General features: G+C 48.0%; 8 protein-coding genes across 8 annotated transcripts; 2 read left to right on the forward strand and 6 right to left on the reverse strand.

Annotated features, from left to right (window-relative positions):
• Positions 1–751: 751 nt before the first annotated feature.
• N7529_003843 (uncharacterized protein) lies at positions 752–5,651 on the reverse strand (the record flags this gene model as incomplete). The annotated part of the gene is made up of 8 exons (XM_057239370.1): positions 752–1,727; positions 1,784–2,309; positions 2,387–2,749; positions 3,279–3,935; positions 3,998–5,175; positions 5,236–5,360; positions 5,426–5,482; positions 5,574–5,651. The coding sequence occupies 8 exons, from the start codon at positions 5,649–5,651 to the stop codon at positions 752–754; spliced, it is 3,960 nt and encodes a 1,319-aa protein (XP_057098665.1).
• A 3,206-nt stretch (positions 5,652–8,857) lies between these two features.
• Positions 8,858–11,122, reverse strand: skn7 (uncharacterized protein; the record flags this gene model as incomplete). The annotated part of the gene is made up of 7 exons (XM_057239371.1): positions 8,858–9,384; positions 9,435–9,624; positions 9,676–10,566; positions 10,620–10,763; positions 10,826–10,898; positions 10,994–11,010; positions 11,066–11,122. 7 exons carry the CDS (start codon positions 11,120–11,122, stop codon positions 8,858–8,860), a joined length of 1,899 nt encoding a protein of 632 aa, XP_057098666.1.
• A 1,825-nt stretch (positions 11,123–12,947) lies between these two features.
• Positions 12,948–13,750, forward strand: N7529_003845 (peroxiredoxin family protein; the record flags this gene model as incomplete). The annotated part of the gene is made up of 5 exons (XM_057239372.1): positions 12,948–13,155; positions 13,217–13,316; positions 13,395–13,440; positions 13,502–13,667; positions 13,722–13,750. The coding sequence occupies 5 exons, from the start codon at positions 12,948–12,950 to the stop codon at positions 13,748–13,750; spliced, it is 549 nt and encodes a 182-aa protein (XP_057098667.1).
• Positions 13,751–14,078: 328 nt separating this feature from the next.
• On the reverse strand, positions 14,079–14,557 carry N7529_003846 (BolA family protein; the record flags this gene model as incomplete). The annotated part of the gene is made up of 2 exons (XM_057239373.1): positions 14,079–14,251; positions 14,338–14,557. The coding sequence occupies 2 exons, from the start codon at positions 14,555–14,557 to the stop codon at positions 14,079–14,081; spliced, it is 393 nt and encodes a 130-aa protein (XP_057098668.1).
• A 201-nt stretch (positions 14,558–14,758) lies between these two features.
• N7529_003847 (Nif3-like dinuclear metal center hexameric protein) lies at positions 14,759–16,062 on the forward strand (the record flags this gene model as incomplete). The annotated part of the gene is made up of 5 exons (XM_057239374.1): positions 14,759–14,868; positions 14,937–14,980; positions 15,048–15,173; positions 15,258–15,904; positions 15,958–16,062. 5 exons carry the CDS (start codon positions 14,759–14,761, stop codon positions 16,060–16,062), a joined length of 1,032 nt encoding a protein of 343 aa, XP_057098669.1.
• A 553-nt stretch (positions 16,063–16,615) lies between these two features.
• N7529_003848 (epsin) lies at positions 16,616–18,622 on the reverse strand (the record flags this gene model as incomplete). Its single annotated transcript, XM_057239375.1, has 4 exons — positions 16,616–17,967; positions 18,032–18,252; positions 18,312–18,381; positions 18,550–18,622. 4 exons carry the CDS (start codon positions 18,620–18,622, stop codon positions 16,616–16,618), a joined length of 1,716 nt encoding a protein of 571 aa, XP_057098670.1.
• A 1,037-nt stretch (positions 18,623–19,659) lies between these two features.
• On the reverse strand, positions 19,660–20,722 carry N7529_003849 (ADP-ribosylglycohydrolase family protein; the record flags this gene model as incomplete). Its single annotated transcript, XM_057239376.1, has 3 exons — positions 19,660–20,033; positions 20,097–20,521; positions 20,571–20,722. The coding sequence occupies 3 exons, from the start codon at positions 20,720–20,722 to the stop codon at positions 19,660–19,662; spliced, it is 951 nt and encodes a 316-aa protein (XP_057098671.1).
• Positions 20,723–21,162: 440 nt separating this feature from the next.
• N7529_003850 (isoflavone reductase family protein) lies at positions 21,163–22,104 on the reverse strand (the record flags this gene model as incomplete). The annotated part of the gene is made up of 1 exon (XM_057239377.1): positions 21,163–22,104. One exon carries the CDS (start codon positions 22,102–22,104, stop codon positions 21,163–21,165), a length of 942 nt encoding a protein of 313 aa, XP_057098672.1.
• Positions 22,105–22,516: the final 412 nt, after the last annotated feature.

A 22,516-nucleotide genomic window follows, 5' to 3' on the forward strand; every position in this document is an offset into this window, starting at 1 on the left:
GCAATGGATGAGTCTCTGACGGAACACGCGACTTTTCACTGGGTCAAGCCGAGGCCCGGGTGGACTACGAACCGTAGACTAAATACACCCTTAGTACTGTTGCATATTAAAATCTTTCGAGGGCCCCTTGTTTGTCGAATAGACAGCTATGATAGTTTACAGAAATCTGAGATACACAAGACTTGATAACTAGAAGTTGAGAAGTAGCTATGCTTAGTTGGTAGATAGTATAGTGTACGTACGTACTCCATGGATGTAGTTGTTGCATGCCACATGGGTAGTTATACTCCATATCCTGGATGATGCTGCCTTTCCTAGCCTGTTGCCACCTTGGCAGTCACTACATGCGTCTCAAAGATGCAAATCTGGATCAAGAAGTAGCACTGCTAACTTGCCATCATATGATTTCTTTTCCGATTCAGATCGTTTCTGTAGACACCGCTGCGCCCGACCAGACAATGGGCAATGAGAGTGACGGAGCAAAGAGGCACACACAAAAAGAAGACGAATCAAGAAGGGAGGTACATGCAGGTCAGATCAAGCGCGAGGAAGCGGAAAAGAATAAGGGCCGTTTCAGATAGGACCGTGGCTCTGTAACTGGTACAAAGCCAATGATTTGACTAAGACCCCAGATGTCGTTTAGGATAAAATGGTATGCTAGAAATCTCGCAAAGGGATGGGTGTCATTCACGTCGTCAAAGAGAATCTCGTCTGTAGTGGTCTGCTGGGAGCAGGGTGTCAAGTAATGGAGTTACCATTGGACATTAAAAGACCATTCTCCTGTAAACTTTTGGTTAGATAGTGTCCGTGAGTAGGCTATAGGCCGAGTGTCAGACTTGCCATTTTTCAAATTCTCGGCGGTATCGCTCAATAGGATGACCCGGCGCTTAGTACAGTAGGCAGTCTTATCCAGAATGTCGACCTTAAGCTCTGCCAGTTCGGGAACAGGCTTTTCAAACATCTCACTGAGACTTTCAACAGCCATTTCCAGGTCCTTTTGGTTGTCTTCAAATATTTCGGTCAAGTTGTTACGCGCAAGGTAGAATGCAAACGCGTAAGTCCATTTGAGAGTTTGGCGACACTGCTGAAGGGCATGCGACGCGGTGTCTAGGAACTGCACCTCAATCCACGATAGACCAGACTGCGACTGAAGACTTGTCATCTTCTTCTCAGTCTTCAGATATAGGTCCTTATCAAGTTTCGCGGACTGTTCATGGTTCGCGTAGCGGTTATAGTAATGTAGGTAGCGTTCCAAAGATGATCGTGATTTGGCCTGAGCGCTTCGAGCATCGGAGCCTGACCTTTCCTCGTAGCGGTTGCAGTTATACCAGCTGGTACCATGTTCAGACCACAGGCCCATACACATCCAGCAGAACTCAAATTTGCACTTCCGGCAAGTCATATGGTTGCAACCACCATTCTTCTCGATAGTCGAGTTGCACCTCGGACACTCCTTGGTGTTAGCGGAGATCCAATTCGCCGTCTCGGAGTCATCTTCGCACTTCTGCAACCACATTTTGACCAATGTGCAGGGAGTGGGCTGATGGTCGGCAAGGGTGCAACCAAAGCAAAATTCATGGTTGCAAAGGCATCGCACAGTGGGTACTATACGGCGGAGATCGCGGGCCCTTATTTCGCAATCAATGGCATATTTGCAGTTTGGAGCCGGACACCATTTGAGATTTTCGATGTCGTCGACGTATGTGCGAGTAAGAAGTTCGCAGTATCTGTGGTGAGGAACGCGTCAGAAACAACTAGCTTCGTCCAGAGATATCTCACTTACCTTTCTTTGAGATCATTTGTCACGAGCAGATTCAATGATTTCGAGTCTACAATCCGGCTGCACTTATCACCGGGGCACTGGATCCGAGCTGCTTCACCTTCCTCCTTGATCTTTTGCGCCAGGTATTGTCGATAACAGTCGACACAGAACCGGTGGCCACAGCGCATTGCATAGGTTTCGAGATCCTCCCCATCTTCACAACAGATGTCACACACGAAGCCCGGAATACGCTCAGTCTTCGCAGTCCCCTCGAAATTCGTCCCAAGGCCAGCAGCTTCCAAGGTTTTCTCCGGGTCCTCCAAATATGATTCAATCAACTTCTGCTTGTTCCACCGACCATAACGCAGCAAAATCGCTACCGACTCTGGTGGCAGTCCGAGAACGGCGCAAACCTCGTTGACTTGGCGATGTTGCTCATGATCGATGTCCTGCGGATCAAGTACTTTGAACTCGACTTCGTACGGTTTCCGCTTTTGTCTAAGAATATCTTTGTCGTCCGAAAACCCGGTATCGAGGTCACCAAAGTCTGATCACAACCCAGACTACCTGTTAGCCAAACACTCTGGATACAAAGGAGATACGCAAAAGACAACCGAGACGTACCCTCGCCCAGACTCTCGTTGTCAGAGCCCTGGGTACCTAGGAAGTCATTACTGGAGACATCACTCATGAAGTCATCATCCGATTCCATGCTGGCGGTAGTCGATGCGGGCGTCCCGAGTACCCCCTTCTTTCGGCTCGGTAAACTAGCCGAACTGGCTCGCTCTGTGTTCTCCGATGTTGATGTTGCTGAGTCGGCTTTGCGGGAACGTTGTCGGTCGGAGGTCGCGGCGTTCGCGTGCCCGTGGGCGGCTTTTGGCAGAGACTCGTTGTCGAAGGCCGCCTCAGCCGCCTTTCTCTTTCGCGTTTTGGGAGGCGTGATGAAATAAGCGGCAAAGATGCCGGGGATAGAGAGATGATATATTTCTGCGTCACACGTCACAGGATAAGATTGATGGGCACGGATGCTTGGAGGGGGAGTGGGGAAGAGAGATGGACCTCCCGGGGGGTCCTGGGTTTACGCTATGGGGGGGGGCGGCCTCGAGTTCGAAGCCGAAGAGCCGCGTCTATTTTGTTTTTGGGGTCGTCCTTTTTTTTAGAGTAATTTCCCTCCAAACATGGGATTTTAAAGAATTTAAAACATCAACATATCCAAGAATCAGAGTGTTTTGAGTCTAATAGAAAAGCTGTTGGCTCAGATGAATATGTTCTCCGTCCCATTGGCTGTGCAGCCCTAGCCTATTTGTTTGTTGCCTATGTACATATGTACGTAACATATACAGCTTTATATGAGCTACAAGGCTCCCATGCATAATAGATCAACCATCATGACAAAGATTATCTTTGACTATGCGACAGTATACATCCATGGATATATTATCCTGGGAACGAAGGAGTAAAAAAGTCCATAAATTTTGATTGCTTATCTAGCACAGTGGTATCTACTCATCGTCACTCTCCTCCTCCTCATCAGATTCTTCCTCGCTGCTTTCTTCCTCAGCTTCAGCTAGCCAATCAACAAACTGTTGAGCCTGAGTACGAACAGTGCGCATCTCTTCTGTGTTGCTGGAGCGCTCATCATTCCACCACTGATCATATGCTTCCTCCTCAATAAGTTCAAGTTCATAAAGTGACTTGACAGTGAACAAAAGAACAGTATCGCCCTTGTGGCGAGCAATAAGATCTTGTTGAAGCAAGAGCAGGAAATCGACTTGGTCTACCTTCTGGTCCTTGTTGCGATCGAACAGAGTGCGCTCCACAACCTCCTTGTATGCAGAGAAGACCTCATTGACTGCAGGCCCAGCTCCCTTGCCACTCTCCATGAGCTGCTCGATATGCTTCATGAATGCCTCGACAATAGCACGACGAACCTGGTTGTCTGAGGCGTTCGCAGTCATGCGCAAAGTGACTAGCTCCAGCTGAACTACGTCCCCTGCCACACCCTCTCGTAGACTGTCGTACAAGCTGACCGATGCATCATGATGGAAGTTATCTGATTCCTCATCTCCTTCGACACTGCTTCCTTCAGATTGTCCCCATGAGTCATTCGAGACCTCCGACGATAGTGTGGAGATAGAAGCAGTGGAAAGTGATAGACTGGGCATACGGTAAACTGAAATAACCGCAAAGTTAGCAAAATCCCATCTTGAAGAGATAATTGGGGGGGAAACGTACCAAGTCCCGATGAAGCAACGCTCACATCATCATCGTCATCGCCCTCCTCTTCCTCGCCGTGGATGAATTCATAGCCTTCACCTCCTTCGCCAACCACCTTGGGATCATTCTTCCCCACGGTTCCATCAATTCGTGTTCTTGTGATACGCTTCCCACTCTCCACCGAGATGCCATCTGTAATTTTCACACCGTAGGAGATAAGAGCACCAGCCGCCACAGTACAATTGTTGCCAAGAACCACACCATCAGCGATAATCGCCCCACGAACGTCTGTTCCGTCACCAATCACGACATTGTCCCAGATGTATGCACCATCCAGCTTAACATTGCGGCCAATCTTGCAGTTCCGACCTAGCACGGTATTTTTGATCTCCGTCCGGTCACCAATACTTGTTCCTGCTCCGATGACTGTGCGGCGACCAATCACGCAAGATCGTGCCAGAGTCACGCCCTTTTCTTGGTACAAACTACCCTTGCGCAAGTCGTAAGAATGTCCAGGGAGCAGATTTGTGTCCGGACACAAGGGGTATGTCCAACGCGACAGAATGTCCTTGCTAATCGCGTCATATGCCTTCAGGTTGCGCACTCGTGCCGCATAGTGGTCCTTGATGATGTACGTGTGCAGAGTCTTGCCGTTCAGTTCATAGTCCTTGAGAACACCGTGCAAGTAATGCTTCCGAGGCGACTGGTAATCGAAACTATCCGACCATAAACTCAGCACTTCTGGGGTACAAATATCGATACTGCAGTCGATCAAATCTTGGCGAACGTCGAGCTCGAGGTGTGACATGATGATTTCAGCGTCAATGTTCAGGCGAGCCGGCTGGCCGTCATCTGCATGACGGTCAATTTCCTCGTAATGCAGACAGCGGTCTTTGGTGGGATCGATAACGAAAACCGGAGAGACCGAGGATGACTTAGTCCGGTGGTTTAGGCCGGCTTCCCTGAGAACCATGGTCATGATGGCATTCTTGTCGGTCTCTCGGCGCTTTCGGTGTTGGGCCAAGGCACCTTCGATGGGAAGATTGCTGATCACATCGCCGCTCACGACAATGAAGTCTCCGGTAATCAGATGCTTGCCGTCCAGGTCGCGCATAACGTCACCGACAGAGGCAGATGTTGATTTGAGGAAGAATAGCTGCTTGAAGGGAGAAGTCTGGGCCCTCCATTTCGAGGCACTATAAATTCAGATTAGCTGTGTCCGATGTATCAAAGACGATACCGAGCGAAAGCCATACTTGAGGTATTTCTCCACTTGGTCTGAATGGGCGCCTCCGTAAAGAAAGACTTCTTCCACGCCTGCGTTGGCCAGAAATTCGAGTGTGTATTCAATCAAGGGAGTATTCGCGAGCGGCAAAAGGCACTGTAGTCATTTGGTTCGTTATTTTCAAATTCGTGGAGCATAGTCTCGTGATCGGATGAACATACTCGAGGCTTGTCGCGGGTGAACGGTTCAAATCTTGTCTCGAAGGTATCGGCAAGCACCTGCGGATTGGTAAAGTCAGTGAATCTGGATAAAGCACAAGAAATAACCCAACAAGAGTCATCGCGCAACCTGCGCGACAGTTAAACATACCACAGCCTGAAACGTCTCTTCCACTTCTTCCGCCGTATTAGCCTTGGGCTTTTGCCCTCCTTTCTGCTTGGGGGCCATTTCTGGGAGCCATATCAGCACCAAATTCACTTTCAAATAACATTGTCTCAATCACTGGCCCTCGTGAAGCAGCAGAGAAAGCAAGCTCATCATACCTTCGCACAATTTCGACAATCCTCAGAAGTCGAGATTGGTAGAGTTTGTGAGTAAACGAAGCCCGCAAAGACACGAGGAATTATAAAGACTTCTCCGCTTCGAAAATAGCACAATCAGCTCAAAGGCATGCGACGATCTCGTTATCAAAGGCACAAAAAAGCATCGGATTCATCCCGCTTGTTTGTACTGTTTGAGTCACCAAAGCTGAATCAATCGAGACTTCTGCCTGAGGCAAAAAAGAACAAAGACGTCGCAGACCAATAAACGGAGGGCTAGTCGAGAGCGGTAGGTGCACCTGGTACGGTCATGTCTGCACAGCGTAAAATATTCTGACCAATCCTATGTGGATTTGGCGAAGGCGGAGGGTAAAGGCATTTCGGTTGGCTTGGTAAATAATATCTCCCAAACAGGAAATTATCCTCACATCATGAGGCAGCACACTAAGCACGGAAAATACTTCAGCCTAGTAGCAGAAATAGTCGTAATATAGCTATGACATCCGATATGAGTTGGCATGGTCCGTAGTGGCTGTGTAGGCATAATACGTTGGGATGAAACGCTTCTACACAATTGATAGGGCACTTTTCCTCCATCCATAACCAAATTGAGGTAGACATTCTGGATCACCAAATTTCATCCATTCTTCACCTTGGCTGTCCACATATCGATGTTTCAGCTTCGGACATCGAACGTTGCTGCCTCATATGGTCTCGTGATATAAGCGCTACCTAGGCAGTGATATAGTGTTATATTAAGTCATATCATTCACTTGTTTCTCTAAGTATACTTGACGAAAGGACACAAAATACTATGTCTAATATTGAAAGAAGCCAGTAAGGTTTTCAGGCCAATCACTCACTCCCGCCTCGCTACGATGAAAATGTGGACAATGATAACGCACCCCCGCCCTTCCTATGAGAAACCTACGCCAGGACATTCAGGACCTTTGAACGAAGACTTGAATATACCAGCGAACCAACGGTTTACATCAATTATGGGTAGAGTACATGTTGGCGCAGGTAGAAACATGTTTTGCAATAACTTAGATATCAACAACTTGGGTCGGGTGATTTCGAACGGAAACGTCATAGTCAGCGGCCTAGGGTTTCAAACGGTGACAAATAGGGAGGGGGGAAACAGAAGCTGCAATCCCAGTTTTGTTGGGAGAAAGGGCTGCGATAGAAGGAGTGACGGCTTCCAAGGTTTACGACAGAAGGAATACACCCCTAAGAGAAGAGATGGTCGTTGTCCAGAAGATGCTCAATTCAGAGGAACCAATCACTTAAACCGAATGAGTATGTTTTAGTGCAAACACCGTACGGTTGTATATATCGAATCGTGTTAAGATTCAAACCCTAAATATTCTCCAAATTTTTGGACGACAGGACAGAACATGTGAGAACGAAGATCTCACATCAGAGGAAGTCAACATCTTCAAGGCCTTGCCTCTCTTTATGATGAAAAATATGACACTAGGTACTTGGATAGGCCCGAAAAGCCTCTCAAAACATTCAAAGCCGTATTTGATAGTCACAGTTTTGGAAAGATATTAGCTGCCGACGTAAGAGCTATATGAACTGGGTCAGAGTCCAACAAAAAGGCTGAGTTCTTTTGGTCCTTGTTATACGTACATAATCAACGATCGTAGGATGCTGCTTTGCCTAAACTCCACGATCCGCGGAAGCCTGAATTCAATTTATACGCAATGTGGAAACTTGCAAACGAACAATTATCAAATACTTGTGATATATCCCATGCTCCGGTACAATGTGTCAAAATATCACCAGAGATATTATTACAGTAAAGACAGGCATAGAATGACCTCTGAATATGACCTTCGCCCGTCTAAGAAGGTGGAGCTTCTTAAAATTGAGACACGTCTATATAAACTTTGTCATCCCAGCACTTATGAACACTGTACTCTCCAAGATCGACTATGGACATGCATACAACCTTGCCTATCCCGAGCAGAATGGTGTACTTAATATTGTGGCTACTTTCGAGTCAATCAATCGAATGGAATCGAACAACTACAGCCGAGAGCTCTTGCGTCCTGCAGAAACAAAACCAACTCCCTACATAGTAACAAAGTACTGTCAATACATAGATGTGAAGGCCCCGAAGAGTCGTTATGCAGGTGCTAAGATGTGTCATGCACGGTCTTGGATACCTCGATGGAACATGCAGTTCTTGGGCCCCGTTTCCGTCCTCGGATGCAGGTAGCACATCCTCTCAGCCAGAGAGTGAATCGAAACATTGAACCATTTTACTTCTTTCTGAAGCTGATTTGTGTTCTATTTAACACCATCTACATCCAACTAACTTAAGAATATTGACATTGAATCATACAATCAAATACAAACAGTGCAAACAAACTAAGCATAAAGCAAGAGCCACATAACGTCCATGGATTAGAAGGGCCCAGAACCTCCCGAGGTCTTCAAGGTCTGGGCCCTCCTGGACTCTTAGCAAAACGATATTAAGGTAGAAGAAACAATTGAAGGTCTAGACTTTCTTTCCCCCTTCCACCTTATTTGTCCCCTGCAGTTCGTGCGATCTCGGGCCCGACCCGCGAATGTCGAATCGGGGCCGTGACACAATTCGAGGTATGATCCCGTTATAAGGAAGGTATAGTTCTTGGTGCATAAATGTTCTTAAGTTTTGGCTGATGTTCCAATTATGGAGTGTCCCTCCAACCTTGAATTAGAGAAAGTTCCTTGATGATGTGTTCATATACGAAGCTCCCTACGCGTGCCCCTCCCAGAACAGATACCAACGTGGCCCCCTGTGGATACACAGGCACATAGAATGTGGAATAAATAAAATAATATGTTTGTGAAATATGTACTTGAAACAATCTCTTCGGCGGTAATGTATGCGCGCACGGTGGATATAGCTGACGCAAGTAAAGTCGCAGAAGTCCGCCACCTCTTCAAATCATGCAACGCCAAGAACCTGTAATAGAAAACAACCGCGGCAAAGACACCCGCGAAGAGTAACAAAAATGTACGATTTGGGATTTGAAACCTCATTATAGACAAGTGGGAATCGTGAGTCAATGGACAGGCGGAAAGGGGGTTTATAAAGTCAGAGTAATGGGCCGACTGGGTTTAGCCCGGTCGGCCAGCTTGCACAGCAAGCATCGGTTGTGGTTGAGAGTACATACGCTGGCGTTTTGGCATGTTGGGGTTTTCAGTAGCACTAGACATGTCTGAAATCTGGCGGCGATGCGGGGGGCGGACAGGAGCCCCGGCAGTAGGGACTCCCACTTGAGTTGCAGGGGCTGGATATTGGACGCCATTCTGATCAACAGTATATGCCGTCGGTGGAGCTGTAACATATTGGCCTTGGACTGCGGGCATGTTTGGTGGAACGGCCTGCATGTTCTGGAATTGACCGGGAGATTGCCAGTTGTTCATCGACCCCGCAGGCGACTGGCCTGGGGAGCTGTCTTCCTTGATCGAATGTGCTGCTGAGTTTTGAGCGGCAGCTGCCATGGTTACGGTGGCTGCAGAAGGTGGTACCTGCTCCATCCCTGGGGGGTTCTGCGGCGAGATCTTGAGATGATCCAGATGTCTCTCGAGCATATCCAGGAGGCTCTTGCGAGTGAACGGTTTGGGAAGAACATCGTCCATTCCTATGCGCATTTAGCGAAGATACTTCATTGATGAATGAGAGTGGTCTTACCATGTTGGAAGTACAGTTGAATGTCGTCGCTTCGGATATTGGAAGTCATAGCGATGATAGGAGTGCGATCAAATTGGCGAATAAGATGACAAGCCGACACGCCATCCAAATTTGGCATTATAATATCCATCAGAATGAGATCGTATTTGGAACCACCCTGAATCTTGTTCACAGCCTCCAAACCATCAAACTAAAGGATGATTAGCGATTTTGCCGATTAGTAGAACATTTTTAGACATACCGCGGTATCGATGACACAAGAGAAAGAGTAGAGAAATTTCCCTCCAATTTGCCGGCAAGTGGCATCATCTTCAACTAAGAGAATCTGGGGACTGCGCACCCAGCCAGGATCAACATTGTTGGTCTTCTTCCGGTTGTCAGGGAATTGCCGACGGGCATCCGAAGGGTCGACTTCTTGCTTGGGCGGCATCGGGTAAGGAACATTGTTGATGTGTTCGCTGTACATGGGGTCGATTCCATTGGTGGCACCAACGGGATACACCACTTGCTCCAGATCGCCAGTCATCTTCGGGTAAACGAGCGCTGGGTTAGGGTTGGGAGGTGCGGCATTTGGTGGACGAAGCGAGCCATTGCGCGCATTCGGATCCATTGTGGGAGTTGAAACAACAGTGGCCTTTTGGGGATCGTTCATTGAGTCGACGCCATTCATATTGAATTGGAGTTCCGCGTTCATGTCATTCAAGAGTTTTGAGGCCTGCTGGAGAGGCGATGAAGGTTCATCGTCCCCTGTGCCGACCTGAGAGGGACTCATGGTTGTTCCGGCTTGTGGGAAGTTCACAGCCTTGCTATCCCGTCGTTGGCGATCCATCGATAGTAGGTAGTTCATCACTTGATGAATGACGTTTTCGTGGTTCAAAACTGTTTTCTGGACCCGCATGGTTTCCTGGAGCATGAGCTGATGATCCACCGAGAGCTGGGCATAGCGGTCTGAGAGATGCTGAATCTGTTGCTGTTGGGCCACAATCTGTTGATTGAGCAGGTCAATTTGTTGTGTGGGTACGGACTCTTCGTTGCTTTGGGTTTGTTTCCGGGGGGCGGGGGCCTTTCGTCGAATGTTGTCAAGCGATTCTTTGCTGTTTGCGCGAAACTCGGGGTGCTTGAATTCCCATGCCTGCGTTCTTTTGTTAAACCTCCCGGCCCAAAAATTCGACTCGGTGTACCTACATTTTGTCCGTATGGCGACTGGCCATTTTCCTCGTTGTTTTGTCGCACCTTGTGGAAGTCGTATTTGTTCAGTTGGCGTACAAAACTGGCGAAGTTGCTGTGCTTAAAGTGTTTAGGTAATATGGTCTTGGTGAATTTCTCGCACTGTATCCCCAGTTAGTCCAGCACGAGGGGAGATTTGATACACAAAGCCACGGAATAATTACCTCCAAGACCACGAAACTATCCCCTTCATCGCCCCAGCGTACGATAGACGCGTAGGTTGGGTCCTCCAGCATTCTGTGGGAAACATGGTTAGAATTGCGAGAGGGAGGGAAAAGAAGGGCCGGAACGAGAACAGGGGGGAGATATCAAGTCGACAAAGAAAGACTCACTTGTACAATTTGCGTACCTAGTCATTATTAGCTATATCTCACAAAAAAATAAGCGGTATGATCATCACATACAAAATCACTGGAGTTCCCAGCGGGGGCGGGATTGGAAGAGGTCTGGCCACCGTCCATGCTGGGCTAGACGGGTCGCGACCGGTCGAACAAGCAGTCTGGCTGGGCTCGTCCCAACACGGATATACTCGATTGTAAATATAGCGGAATACTTGATATGCGCAAAAAAGAAAGAAAGAAAGAAAGAGAGTCTTGGGATATAAGCCAGACCTTCTCGGAGGGTGGGAGAAGGAAAAAAACCGAATGAATAATAACGGGGGTACGGTCTAGCGGTAGAGCCAAGTACCAAAGTTACTGTGGAGGTACTGTCTGGTACATGCGATGTACTTTTTTTTTTCTTCTTCTTTTTCCAACGGTTGTTCCCTTTCTTTTTTAGAAACAACTATATGATCATAATATTGATTTTAATTCCAAATGCCTATATGTATTTCATTGTTCATGATGCAAGGAGGTTTCTTCTCAATCTTAAATCGTTTCGACAGAAACGAGGGGCAAATATTCTGGTATGTTCAACCTTGAATCTATACAATGTACTAGGTATTAGTTAGGTACTGGATAACTCATGATATTTCATATGCTATTCGCCATTGACATGCAGCTTTGACATCGTGTCAGTGCGCAAGAGATGGAGGGGCCACTACAGTACATGGTGAGACACATTTTTTTAGCGTACAAATCATTGTGTAGCAGTGAGGGAACAAACATGGAACTAAGAAACAAAGACCTGTATATTGTGTATTTGGAGAGAACCTTGGAATAAAAAGAAAGAATATTATATATGTGTGCTTGCTCCACTATAGGTTTTTTTTGGGTAACCTACCTTGTTTTCATGCGCTCAGCCCTGCCATTCGTTTGTACCGTATGGACCTTAAAAGATAAAATACATGGTTCAATGGAATCGAACATGTTAATATCTTTTAATCTATTAATTTTTATTATGAACTACTTACCCACTTCCGCCGAGAGCCGTGGAGACTAAATATGATGAAAGATACAATAGTTGACTATGTGAGGTGTTTATGTAGGATATGGTATGACTGGTTATCAAGATCTCAGATTACTTTGATGAGATTTTACATTGCTTAAATAGATCTAGTCCATACATATGTACCTAGGTATGTACATATGTACATATGCTTAATAAACAGAACATTATAGTACATACTGTTTCCAATATAGTAAGTATATCGCTATCACCTATAGGTAACCGAAGTATGGTCTAGAAGCCCAAGTAAACCCCCTCAAGAACATATAAGCTTCCACCGTGAGACATAGTCGTCATAATGAAAACACACAAATCACACGTACCTCTTCATCCCAAGTGAACTTCATTATCGAGTTGTTTTATTAAGGCCGACCTTCACGTTGAACTAGAAGATGACTGCATCTTTCAGCAGGGGTTTGACGATCCACAGTGTGACAGTGCAGGGACAAACAACGTCAGTGATGAATAGGATGGGAGTTCATATTATCCGATTCGAGGGTGCCAGGTGAGCCCTATCTTTAAGACAGGCACTTATTATAGGTGACAGCTCATATAGTTTATACTGCGGTAGCCGCGGCACAATGAATAGCCTCCGCAAAGTCACACTGTACTAAGTTGGAGGTGAATCAATGAAATTGAAATGTAAAATGGGCAACAATAAGAGGAAAAAATAGAGGATAATAAATACACATTGTATCCTAAGCATCCATGGCCAGTAAACGGAATCGATGTAAGACAAGCGAGTTCCCAAAACATGCAGATCCTAACGGCCATGACGAAATCCCCAAGCTTCGGTTCCTCGTGAACCTAACTACAACCTACCCACAACCTACTTACAACCTACTTACAACCTACAACCTACAACATCAACAACATCCATTCCAGCACCTCAATTCCACAATGTTCGCCGCCCGCCGCCTTGCAACCAACATCCCCCGCGTTCGCGCGCAAGCTTCCCTCTTTCACAGCACCGCGCCCGCGTTCGTGCAAAAGGGCGATGCCATCCCCAACCTGGACGTCCTAGTCGAGAACTCCCCCGGCAACAAGGTCAATCTGGCCAAGGAGATCAAGAACAAGGCTGTTATCATCGGTACCCCGGCTGCCTTCAGTGCGTGACCTGTTCTCTAGCAAACAAAATCTCCGACCGGGACTGACCCTCTCTCTCCCAGGCCCCGCGTGCTCTAGCACCCACGTCCCTGGCTTCATCAACCACCCAAAGCTCAAGGAGGCTGGTCAGGCTTTCGTCATCTCCGTCAATGATCCCTTCGTGTAAGCAATCGCTGTCGGGTGGATGGGCTGTAGAGCCCTGCCTTGCTTGATGGGATGTTTATTGACCGTTTTACACAGGACCAAGGCTTGGGCTGACTCCCTGGATCCCCAGGGCAAGAGCGGTGTATGCAGTCACTTCACTTCTTTGCGTTTCGATGAACATGGCTGACATGTACTTTTATTAGATTCGCTTCTTGGGCGACCCCTCCGGCAAGTTCACTGAGGCCCTCGACCTCAGCTTCGACAGCGCTGCTATCTTCGGTAACAACCGCAGCAAGCGCTATGTCTTGCTTGTCGAGGACGGAAAGGTCAAGGAAACTTTCATCGAGCCCGACAACACTGGTCTCAACGGTACGATTCTTCCCTGCTGTCAAGTATGTGGTCCTATGCTAATCCCAATTGCAGTCTCCGCCGCCGAGAAGGTGCTTGGCTAAATCTGTCCAGAAGAGTTCTATACACTTGCAAATAGTACAATGTAGAATAACATGTGATATAATTGCCAAGGCTTTAAGATTTATTCTCAATCCCAGCTGCACTTGTACTTCGTAGCGCAGAGGAGTTTTATGTACAAATATCCATCCTTTCCAACCCGGCTAACGCCTAAAAAATCGATGCCAGAAAATAAAATAGGAGCCAAGCTCGTGTATGGATCCATTGGGTGCACGATTAGAATCCAACGGATGAATTTGTTCGCATGCCAAGTTCTTCTCAAAAAAACCCCCGAAGAAGTCGTGGTTCATCGTATCGCCTCGCAGTAGTTATTTACTGTTGCAGAGCCTGCCACTGCTCAGGGGTATAGCACTTGGGAGTCCAAGCATGGATAGCAGCGATCTCCTCCTTGAGCGCAGAGTTGACGAGACGGTGGCGCGCCAGCATGGTCTTGCTCTCGAATTGAGGAGAGACAATCACAGCCTGGAACGCTTGTCCACAGCCACCTAGAGGGAACAAGAAAACGAATTAGCAAGATTGTTCGACGGGAAGAAAATGCTTCGACGTCATAGCGTCATTCCCATTACCATACCGGACAGATCCTCAACCTCCACATGCTGCGCCTGCAGAGTCTCGGTCAACTTATTTTTCAAAGAATCGGCAGTGATTCCAGATGTGTCGGCCATGGCGGCGTTGATGGCGGCGTGGGAGCGCGCGGTGAGGGAGAAGGTCCGCTGGGTAGGAATCTGAGGGCGGAGGAGATAGCGGCAGCTTCTGCTCAGGACGTTCAAGGATGAGGCGCGGGAGAACATCAAGTGTGGTGGGGAGGAGGGGGAGAAAGAGAGAAAGAGTACCAGACCCGAGATTATCGTGAAGTATGGGGTTCAGCTTGAAGAGTTCCTTATTACAAATTCAGAAATTCAGAGCCTCCGGTCGGCTGTGGCTGGTGTGTGGCACGTGTGTGGCTCAACGAATTGCTTCCCGTATTGACTTGCTACTTCTACAACACCTCTATGAATTTCCTACGCACTGCTGCTCGTCGATTTTCTACAATGGATCTCCCTGGATCGTCTGTTCAATGCTCGCCTTTCACCCAGGCCGTGGTGACCTCGATGAGGAAGCTGTAAGTTTCCCCCACTCGTTCCAGAGCTCCCCGCATTATTTGGAAGTAGGATTGATCTCGATATGTAGATATCCAGAGGCCTTGGCAGACAAGAGTTTTGATAACACAGGATGTGAGTCTGACGCGTTTTCGTCCATTGAAGTGGCTTATGAAAAGTACTGACCTTGGATCAATTGCAGTGCTCCTTGAAGCACCCTTCGATTCCTCCCGGAGACAAAAGAACTCAGTTCTCCTAACCATTGACCTCACAACAGCCGTTGCTGATGAAGCCATCAAGAACAGAAACTCGGCTGTCGTCGCATACCGTAAGTCCTATCCGGGCTCATCGGAGCTACGATGATTGCGACTGCGTATGTTTAAATAAATTAGCAACGCCTGACAAATTACAGACCCAATCATCTTCCGCGGCCTCAAGTCACTCACTCTGGCCGATTCCCAACAACGGTCCCTCCTCCGCCTAGCACAGCATGGTATCAGCGTCTACTCCCCCCACACAGCGGTCGATACCGTCCCCAACGGCATGGCCGACTGGCTCTGCGACGTAGTGACCGGGAACTTCAAAGCCCCCAAGGATTCCAAGGCAGTCCTCAAAACATCCGAATCAAGCATGTACACTGCCCCAACATATCCGGATTCTCCAATCCCCACTGTCAACCCCAAGACCGAAGGCCCAGCCCACACCAGAAGCACGATCCACCCCTCCCCGGCAGCGTCCATCCCCGAAGGATTCGAATCCGCCGGTGCCGGCCGACTGGTGACATTCAACGAAGCGCAGCCGCTGACCAGCCTGATTGACAATGTTGCCTACGGTATCGGCCTGCCCGGCGGCATTCCGATCGCTGTCCCGCAAGGCAGCTCTGTCGACCGCATCAACATCAGTACAGTTGGCATGTGCCCCGGTTCTGGATCCAGCGTGCTCCTCCGCAGTGGCGAAATCCCCGACCTTCTTTTGACCGGTGAGATGAGCCACCACGAGGCTCTGGCTGCTACCGAGCGGGGCTCGGTTGTCACTCTCTCTCGCACACGAACTCCGAGCGTGGGTATCTGCGCTCTGTCATGCAACCCAAGTTGCTTGCTGAGCTTACAAAGACCTGGGATGCTACGGTTCAAAATGATGAGGAGGGTCAGCCTGAGGTCTTTGTTAGCGAAGCTGACCGTGATCCTTACGGAATTATGATCTGGCGAGGCAACTAGTTTACGCCTTTGGGGATTCCTACATGTGTAGGCATTCAAACGTACCTCAATAGCAGAGGTGAAAAGTGAATCAACTGGGCAAATGCCCAATATCTAATGTTACTGGGCTTGATGACCTATCGAACTAACATTCCAGGTACGAAGGTGCCCAAATAGAGCATGGGGAAATTTGATAAAATCTCAAGAAACATGTTTGAAATGAGATGGATATCCTAATGGTAGACAAATGACAGAAACAAAAGAAAGTTCTTGTGGCGGGAAAAGGTACAAGACAATGAAAGGGCCCAAATTGAACGTCGAGAGAAGGTGGACACTGGATCTTGGGTCTCCTAAAGATGCAGTCCCACCGTTTATAGATGTAGGAAGATTGTGAGTATCGAGTTCGAGTAAAGATAGGGGGAGAGAAGTAAAAGGGAAAAGTAATGAAAACCAAATGAAAACCAGACGACCAAGCCCCCAACAAAACAAAAAGAAAAAAGGGGGCAAAAGAGATAGATGGTATCCGCATGGCCTTGGCGAAGACAGGAATGAGATAAAGAGTCCGTTAGACCGATTACAGATCGATCAAGCTACCACCGCCCCGCTGTTGCTGTTGGCCTCCCCAAGGGTTGCTATTGGTGGGCTGTTGTTGCTGCACATAGCCTGTCTGTTGGGGCATACCCGTAAATTGCTGTTGGAAATATGGGTTTCCGGTTGGAGCGGCGTGTAGTCGGTCCAGACCCTGACCGGCAGAGTTGACGAAAGTACCGGGTGCCGTGTGCTGTGCAGGAATTCGGAGATCTCCAACGTTGCCGAATGTGTCTTGGCCTTCGCCTGACCCGAGAAGCGCATTCAGACGAGCGTGATGGGGGTCCTGGGGTTGAGGCGGAGTGCTCTTCGGTGGCTGTGGGGCCTGGAAGCCGGCGATCGGGTTGTGCTGAGCGGGTTGGGCGAACGGCTTGTTCTGGCCGTACTGGCTTACGTTGTTCTGGGCGAATTGATTCGTGGTGCGGTCCTCCGCCAGAGAGTTGAGGGTCGGTGGGCCTGTCTGTGCTGTGTGGTTGAACTGTGTCTGGGTACGCTGTGCGAAGGGATTGTTTGATCCTGTTGGCATGGGTTTAAGAGCATCAGCAGGCTGCAGATGCTGCTGCTGTGGCTGGTTTCCAGACCAAGGATTGTTGCTTCCTGCGGACTGGTAGTTCTCCTGGGGCTGTTGCTGCTGTTGCGAGAAAATATCACCACCTCCGTAAGGGTTGTTAGGGTTGAATGAGGTATTCTGGGGTTGAATGGTGGCCTGAGGTTGCAAGAAGTTGTTTTGGGGCTGGCTGTAGGGGTTCTGCTCATAGCCCGTTGGTTGATTCTGGAAGCCGGCGGCGTAAGGGTTGTTCATGCCGGTGGGTTGGTTCTGGAATCCTGTTGGCTGCGCGTACTGGTTATTCAGGAAGCCAGTAGTCATGGGTTGCTGCGCATTGATCGGGTTACCGAACCAATCCACGGCACCTTGTTGCTGGTAACCCTGGTTATAACCGGTTGGTTGGACTTGTGCTGCCGGGGTCTCATCGAAGAGAGATTGCGCGTTGCTCTCCTCCAATTCGCGCTTTCGGAGGTCTTCCTCCTCCCTGCTAAGCTTGATCGCCTTGGCAAGATCCTCGTCGTTGTCGACTCCCATTGTCTCCTTGGCCCGTCGCCGTCGCTCATCCTCGGCCTCAGCCTTGCTGGCTTCAATGGCCAAGCGGTACTCGGTGTCGGAGTCATCGTCTCCATTGCGTCGGCGTGGCTCTCTGCGTGACGGTTCGGCGCCGGAGTTTCCATAGCCCTCATCGAGTCCGCTTACACGGGTCTTCCAAAGTTTTCGATCGGATCGTTCGCTGCGCAGACGGTCTTCGTCCAGTACCAATGCAGTCAATTCTTTGGCTGCCACTCGGACTAAAGAACATCGACGTGTTAGTCTTGCGCTACCTCTAATTCACAAAGAAGAAAAATTACTTACCGTTTTGACCAACATCTCTTCCTTCCTCATCAACATATGTAAACTCGCGCAGAGTCTTGATGATATAAACGTTTTTCCGAGCCCATGTTACCACCAACTCTGAGCCCTCGTGAAGGCAGTAGTCCAGAACCTTCAGTGACTTGAGCACATGGCGCCAGTTCTTGCCCTTATCGTTCAGTCGCTTGTCGAGCATATCCATGATCTCGTAGAACTCGTTCGGGCTGTTCGAATGCAGACAAGATTAGTGGTATTCACACAATTGATCGCAAGTCAATATTACCTCCCGAAAGTCATGGCGGCAATCTCGGACATATCGGTGCCCGTAGGGCCCCAAGGGTCATTACTTGTGGCTAGAAAGCGAAAGCATTAGAATCATGGCCATAACGTATGCGGGGTGACTGGGCGCAATGCAGTAACCTCCACATAGCAGGGGATGTACGCGGAGATAGCAGCCATCCTGCAGATGCGCCCAGACTTTGACCCCGGCCAAAAGGCCGATGGGACTAGAACGCTCATACCATTTCGAACTTTGACCTGCACTGAGGAATATCCCTTTGTGACGTTCTTCACACTTCGCACGACTTTTGACATGGTGACGGTATTGCAACGGTCGCGGAATCAAGTGGATAGGAGTGATAGAAATTGTGGGGTTTGAATCGATCAATGTAAAGGATTATCGCAGCAAGGTGTGCTGGACTGCCAAGGACACACAGCCCGCTCGCTTTCTCCGTATCGCGGCCCAAGGACTGTTGTTAAGCGCCTTCTCTCATGCACCTCCCGCGTCTAAAAGGGGTAGGCTAGCAGGTTGATGAGTTGGGGAGAGGGAATTGAACACTGAGTGGCTACCAAAGTAAGAGAAAGAGGTGATAAAAGGAAGATGAAGAGGGGACTGTGGCTGGAACGGGGGAAAGAGAGCCTTGGCAGTGACGAAGCGGTTTTGTATTGTACTCCAATTATACTCAGTCAAGATCTACACTCTTCTCTGAAAAGGAAGTTGGTTTTTGCCCTTCTTTTTTTTATTAAAAAAACTTCAACTTAAGCTTATTGGAATGTTTGCCCTTAAAACCCCAAGAAAAGCGTTACGAGTTCAATTCTCAAATTGTTTTAATCTAATATATACCTAGGTAGTATTTTGTGGGCGGCAATATGGCCCTCGTGGTCGGATCTCCGGCCCAACACGTTGATATGTTATCTTTTTGCCTAACAATCTCGCTCACAAATGTGGGTGCTTTCAATTGATTTACATATGTGAGCTGCCTATAGGTACATATGTACGGAGTATGTGGTAATAAAACGGAATTCGATACTCGATATAATTCAGATCTGCGGAGTTCTACAATATTGCATGAACGGAAGGCCCTGGTAAAAACATGAACACCGCCACATGTGGCGACCTTGGGCCGCGCAAGAGCTTTTGTCTCAGGCAACAGTCAATTCTCCTTCTCTCCAATGATAAATTTCCGGCACAATATTTGTGTTCAACATTGAAAAAAGCTTTGACAGTTGTCTACAAGGTAGTCCTGGAAGAGATGAAAGGTGGAGTGTCAAATAACTATTACATATTACGTCATTCCTTCTAGAATTATTTGAGATCGACTCGGGAGTGACAAGTCACATCGGTTTGGTCCTCAGAGCTTCTCCGAAAAAGTGTCAGCAATACCCCCAATGAATTCCTTATTTTGCATTCCTTGCACCCATTTGCTCGGGATAGATTCCATTCCATTGAAGCAACCTGCAAGTCCTCCGTAGACAGCTCCTGCAGTATCGGCATCACCACCCAGATTAACAACGGCCAATGCTCCCTCCTCCCACGAGTCATACTTGAAGAATGCCCACAAAGCACACTCCAGTGTATCGATGACCCACCCACTACTCGTCATAACATCAGGCTCCTTTACTTTCCAGTCCTCAATTGACTTGTATTGAGACATGCGCTCTTTCAGGTCAGGGTGAGTAAACACAAAACAAGCAACCGAGTCATGCAATTGCTGCTTGGTTTGACCTATATACAGGACGTATTAGTGATTGTTAGATGAAAAAAAAAAAGCAAAGAAATTTAACTCACCACTCATCGCTCCACACACCAATGCTGTATATGCCTCGCATGCTTCTACACATGGGAGTGCAGGATGGGTGACCTGGCCTTGTTTTCTAGCGACTTGCCTTGCCAGTTTGACATCTCGCCAGTAGACCACCCCTACCGGAACAATCCTCATGAGACTTCCGTTTCCCGAACATTGGTTTTTATCCAACCTCGCATTGATTTCCGCCTGAGCAAGTTCGATATCGCTCATTCCGGAGTTCTTCCAGATAGTTAGGGCACTGTGAGTTGAATGTCCCATATCCCATGCGTAGTTTACTGTGCTGAACCGACCTGTGGTGAGCCACTCGACATAGTACCGGATAGATAGCTTGTGGTTGTATTGCATATTAGACTTGAAGAAAGAGCATGCCAAAGCCAGCGTCATAGCACCGTCGTCGGAGTAAGATCTGGTCCATTGTTAGACTGATCTCTTGGTTCATTGGTGGCAAATCGTACCCAGCTGGTTGTTCGTAAGGAGCGACAAAATTCAAGCCTCTGATGGGCTCGAATGTCCCTGGGTCTTGGAATTGAACCGGACCGCCCAAGGCATCAGCGACACAGACGCCCCAGATAGCGCCTTGGGCACGAGATTTCAAAGATAAAGACATTGCCAAAAGTTGGGATGGTAAAAATTCGATATTACTTGGAACTTTACAGAGGAGGCGCTATTCATTTATAAAAAGGTGTGAGATTTTGAGATAATACACGCTCTTACCCAAGGTTGAAACGTCCAGGGCTGAGCTGATGAGTCAGTAGTCACACTGGCTATTTAGGCATAAATTAGAGTGATGTACGAGTAAGGGCATAATAACAATGAGCAACAATGTGTCATCGTCAACATCTGTGGGTCAATACGAGCCGGGTTGGTTCAATTGCCCTAGGTATGAGGCTTAGGCACGAGGCTTAGCTTACTAGCCGCCCTGGGGCCTTCTCACAGTCGCATTTGTAAAGCTGCATGTAGGTTGTGAGATTTAGTGGTTGATTTATGTATATTTGTCGAATCTCTATCGAATTTTATCACACTCTATCTGAGTATCTTAATCCTTATCTATTTAGGAGGCCAAACAGTATCTTTCCAAGGTCGGCCCTTGGTCTCTCTCGCCAAGTCCTCCAACGTCTTCCATCTCCATAGCCGCTGCCCCGGATTAACTAAGTCATTATCATTCCCAAGGCCAGCAGCGGAATGATTGATACTCCCATCTCCCATCAAGAAACGCAAATAAGCAGCTGGATCCCACGAGGATTCAGCCGTTGTTTTCGCCTTGTATGCCCCATAAGGTATCTCCGCCACTTCAATCGGCCCCGCTCCGGCAGCCTGCATGATTGATGCAATCTCGGAGATTGAGCGAGTATCCCCGGCCAGATGAACAATCTCAGGAAGTTTCTCTTCTGGGAATGTAGCCAGCGAAGCAACCACTTTACCAACGTCCTGGAGCGATGTGAAAGAAATCGGTGAGCGCGGAGATCCCACGCTCGTGTATTTCCCATTCTTGGTGTCAAGGCCAAACCACGGGCCAATGCTATCTTCTAGGAATAAGCCACAGAATATTCGACAGATCTTCATGTGTGTCACGACGGGCTGGGAATTCGCTAGGTGTTTCTTCTTCTCGTACCACTCCAGATGAGCAAAATCGTGCACATAGTGGTCAACACCGAACTCGGAAGGGAAGTAAACCCGAATATCGGTTCGAGGTAATACGGCTGCGATCTTGGTTTTGAACTCATGGCCTCCGGGCCCGACTGTATTGACGAGGATTTGAACGCCTTGGAGGGCCTCTTCGAGGTTGTTTTCGTTGTATCTTCGCGTTGTGACTTTCACACCGGCTCGGACATCGGAGGGCTGAAGGAGATTCGGCTCTTTTCTAGAGAGAAGGACAATCTCGGAGAACTTGTCTAGGAACGCAGAGGAAAGGAAGGCGTTTGTAACATGCTGGCCTAGATGGCCGGTGGCTCCGGCAATGGCAACAACTGGTCGTGCTGGGAGGGTCATTTTGGTGGCAGCAAACTTCGATAAAACAGATTAATTCTTAATTGAGGACTTGAGATAGAACTTAATTAAAATAAGACTCGATTGCTCCCAAATGTATCGCAGTACTTTGCCATTCGGCCTTTGGTCTTTACGTCATTGCCAATGTGGATCCGAGGCTCTAGACTCGCGATGTTGATTGGCTGACTATTAGAGTTTGTCTTTCAAGCAAACTGTTCAAACAATACTACAGCCAATCAAATCACAGGACTAGTACACAATAAATTATATGAAATGTTTGCAATTTTTAGAGTGAAGGCTTTATTCCGCTCCCATTTGTAATATATGGTTTTTTCATAGATAATTTCCGTAGCATATAAGACGAGATCTGGTTCTCGTCTTCACTGGCTAAATTAGAATTTCACTTAATTCTCAA

The sequence above is a fragment of the Penicillium soppii genome, assembly GCF_028829465.1.
Source record: "Penicillium soppii strain IBT 18220 chromosome Unknown utg000004l, whole genome shotgun sequence".
NCBI classification, from domain to species: domain Eukaryota; kingdom Fungi; phylum Ascomycota; class Eurotiomycetes; order Eurotiales; family Aspergillaceae; genus Penicillium; species Penicillium soppii.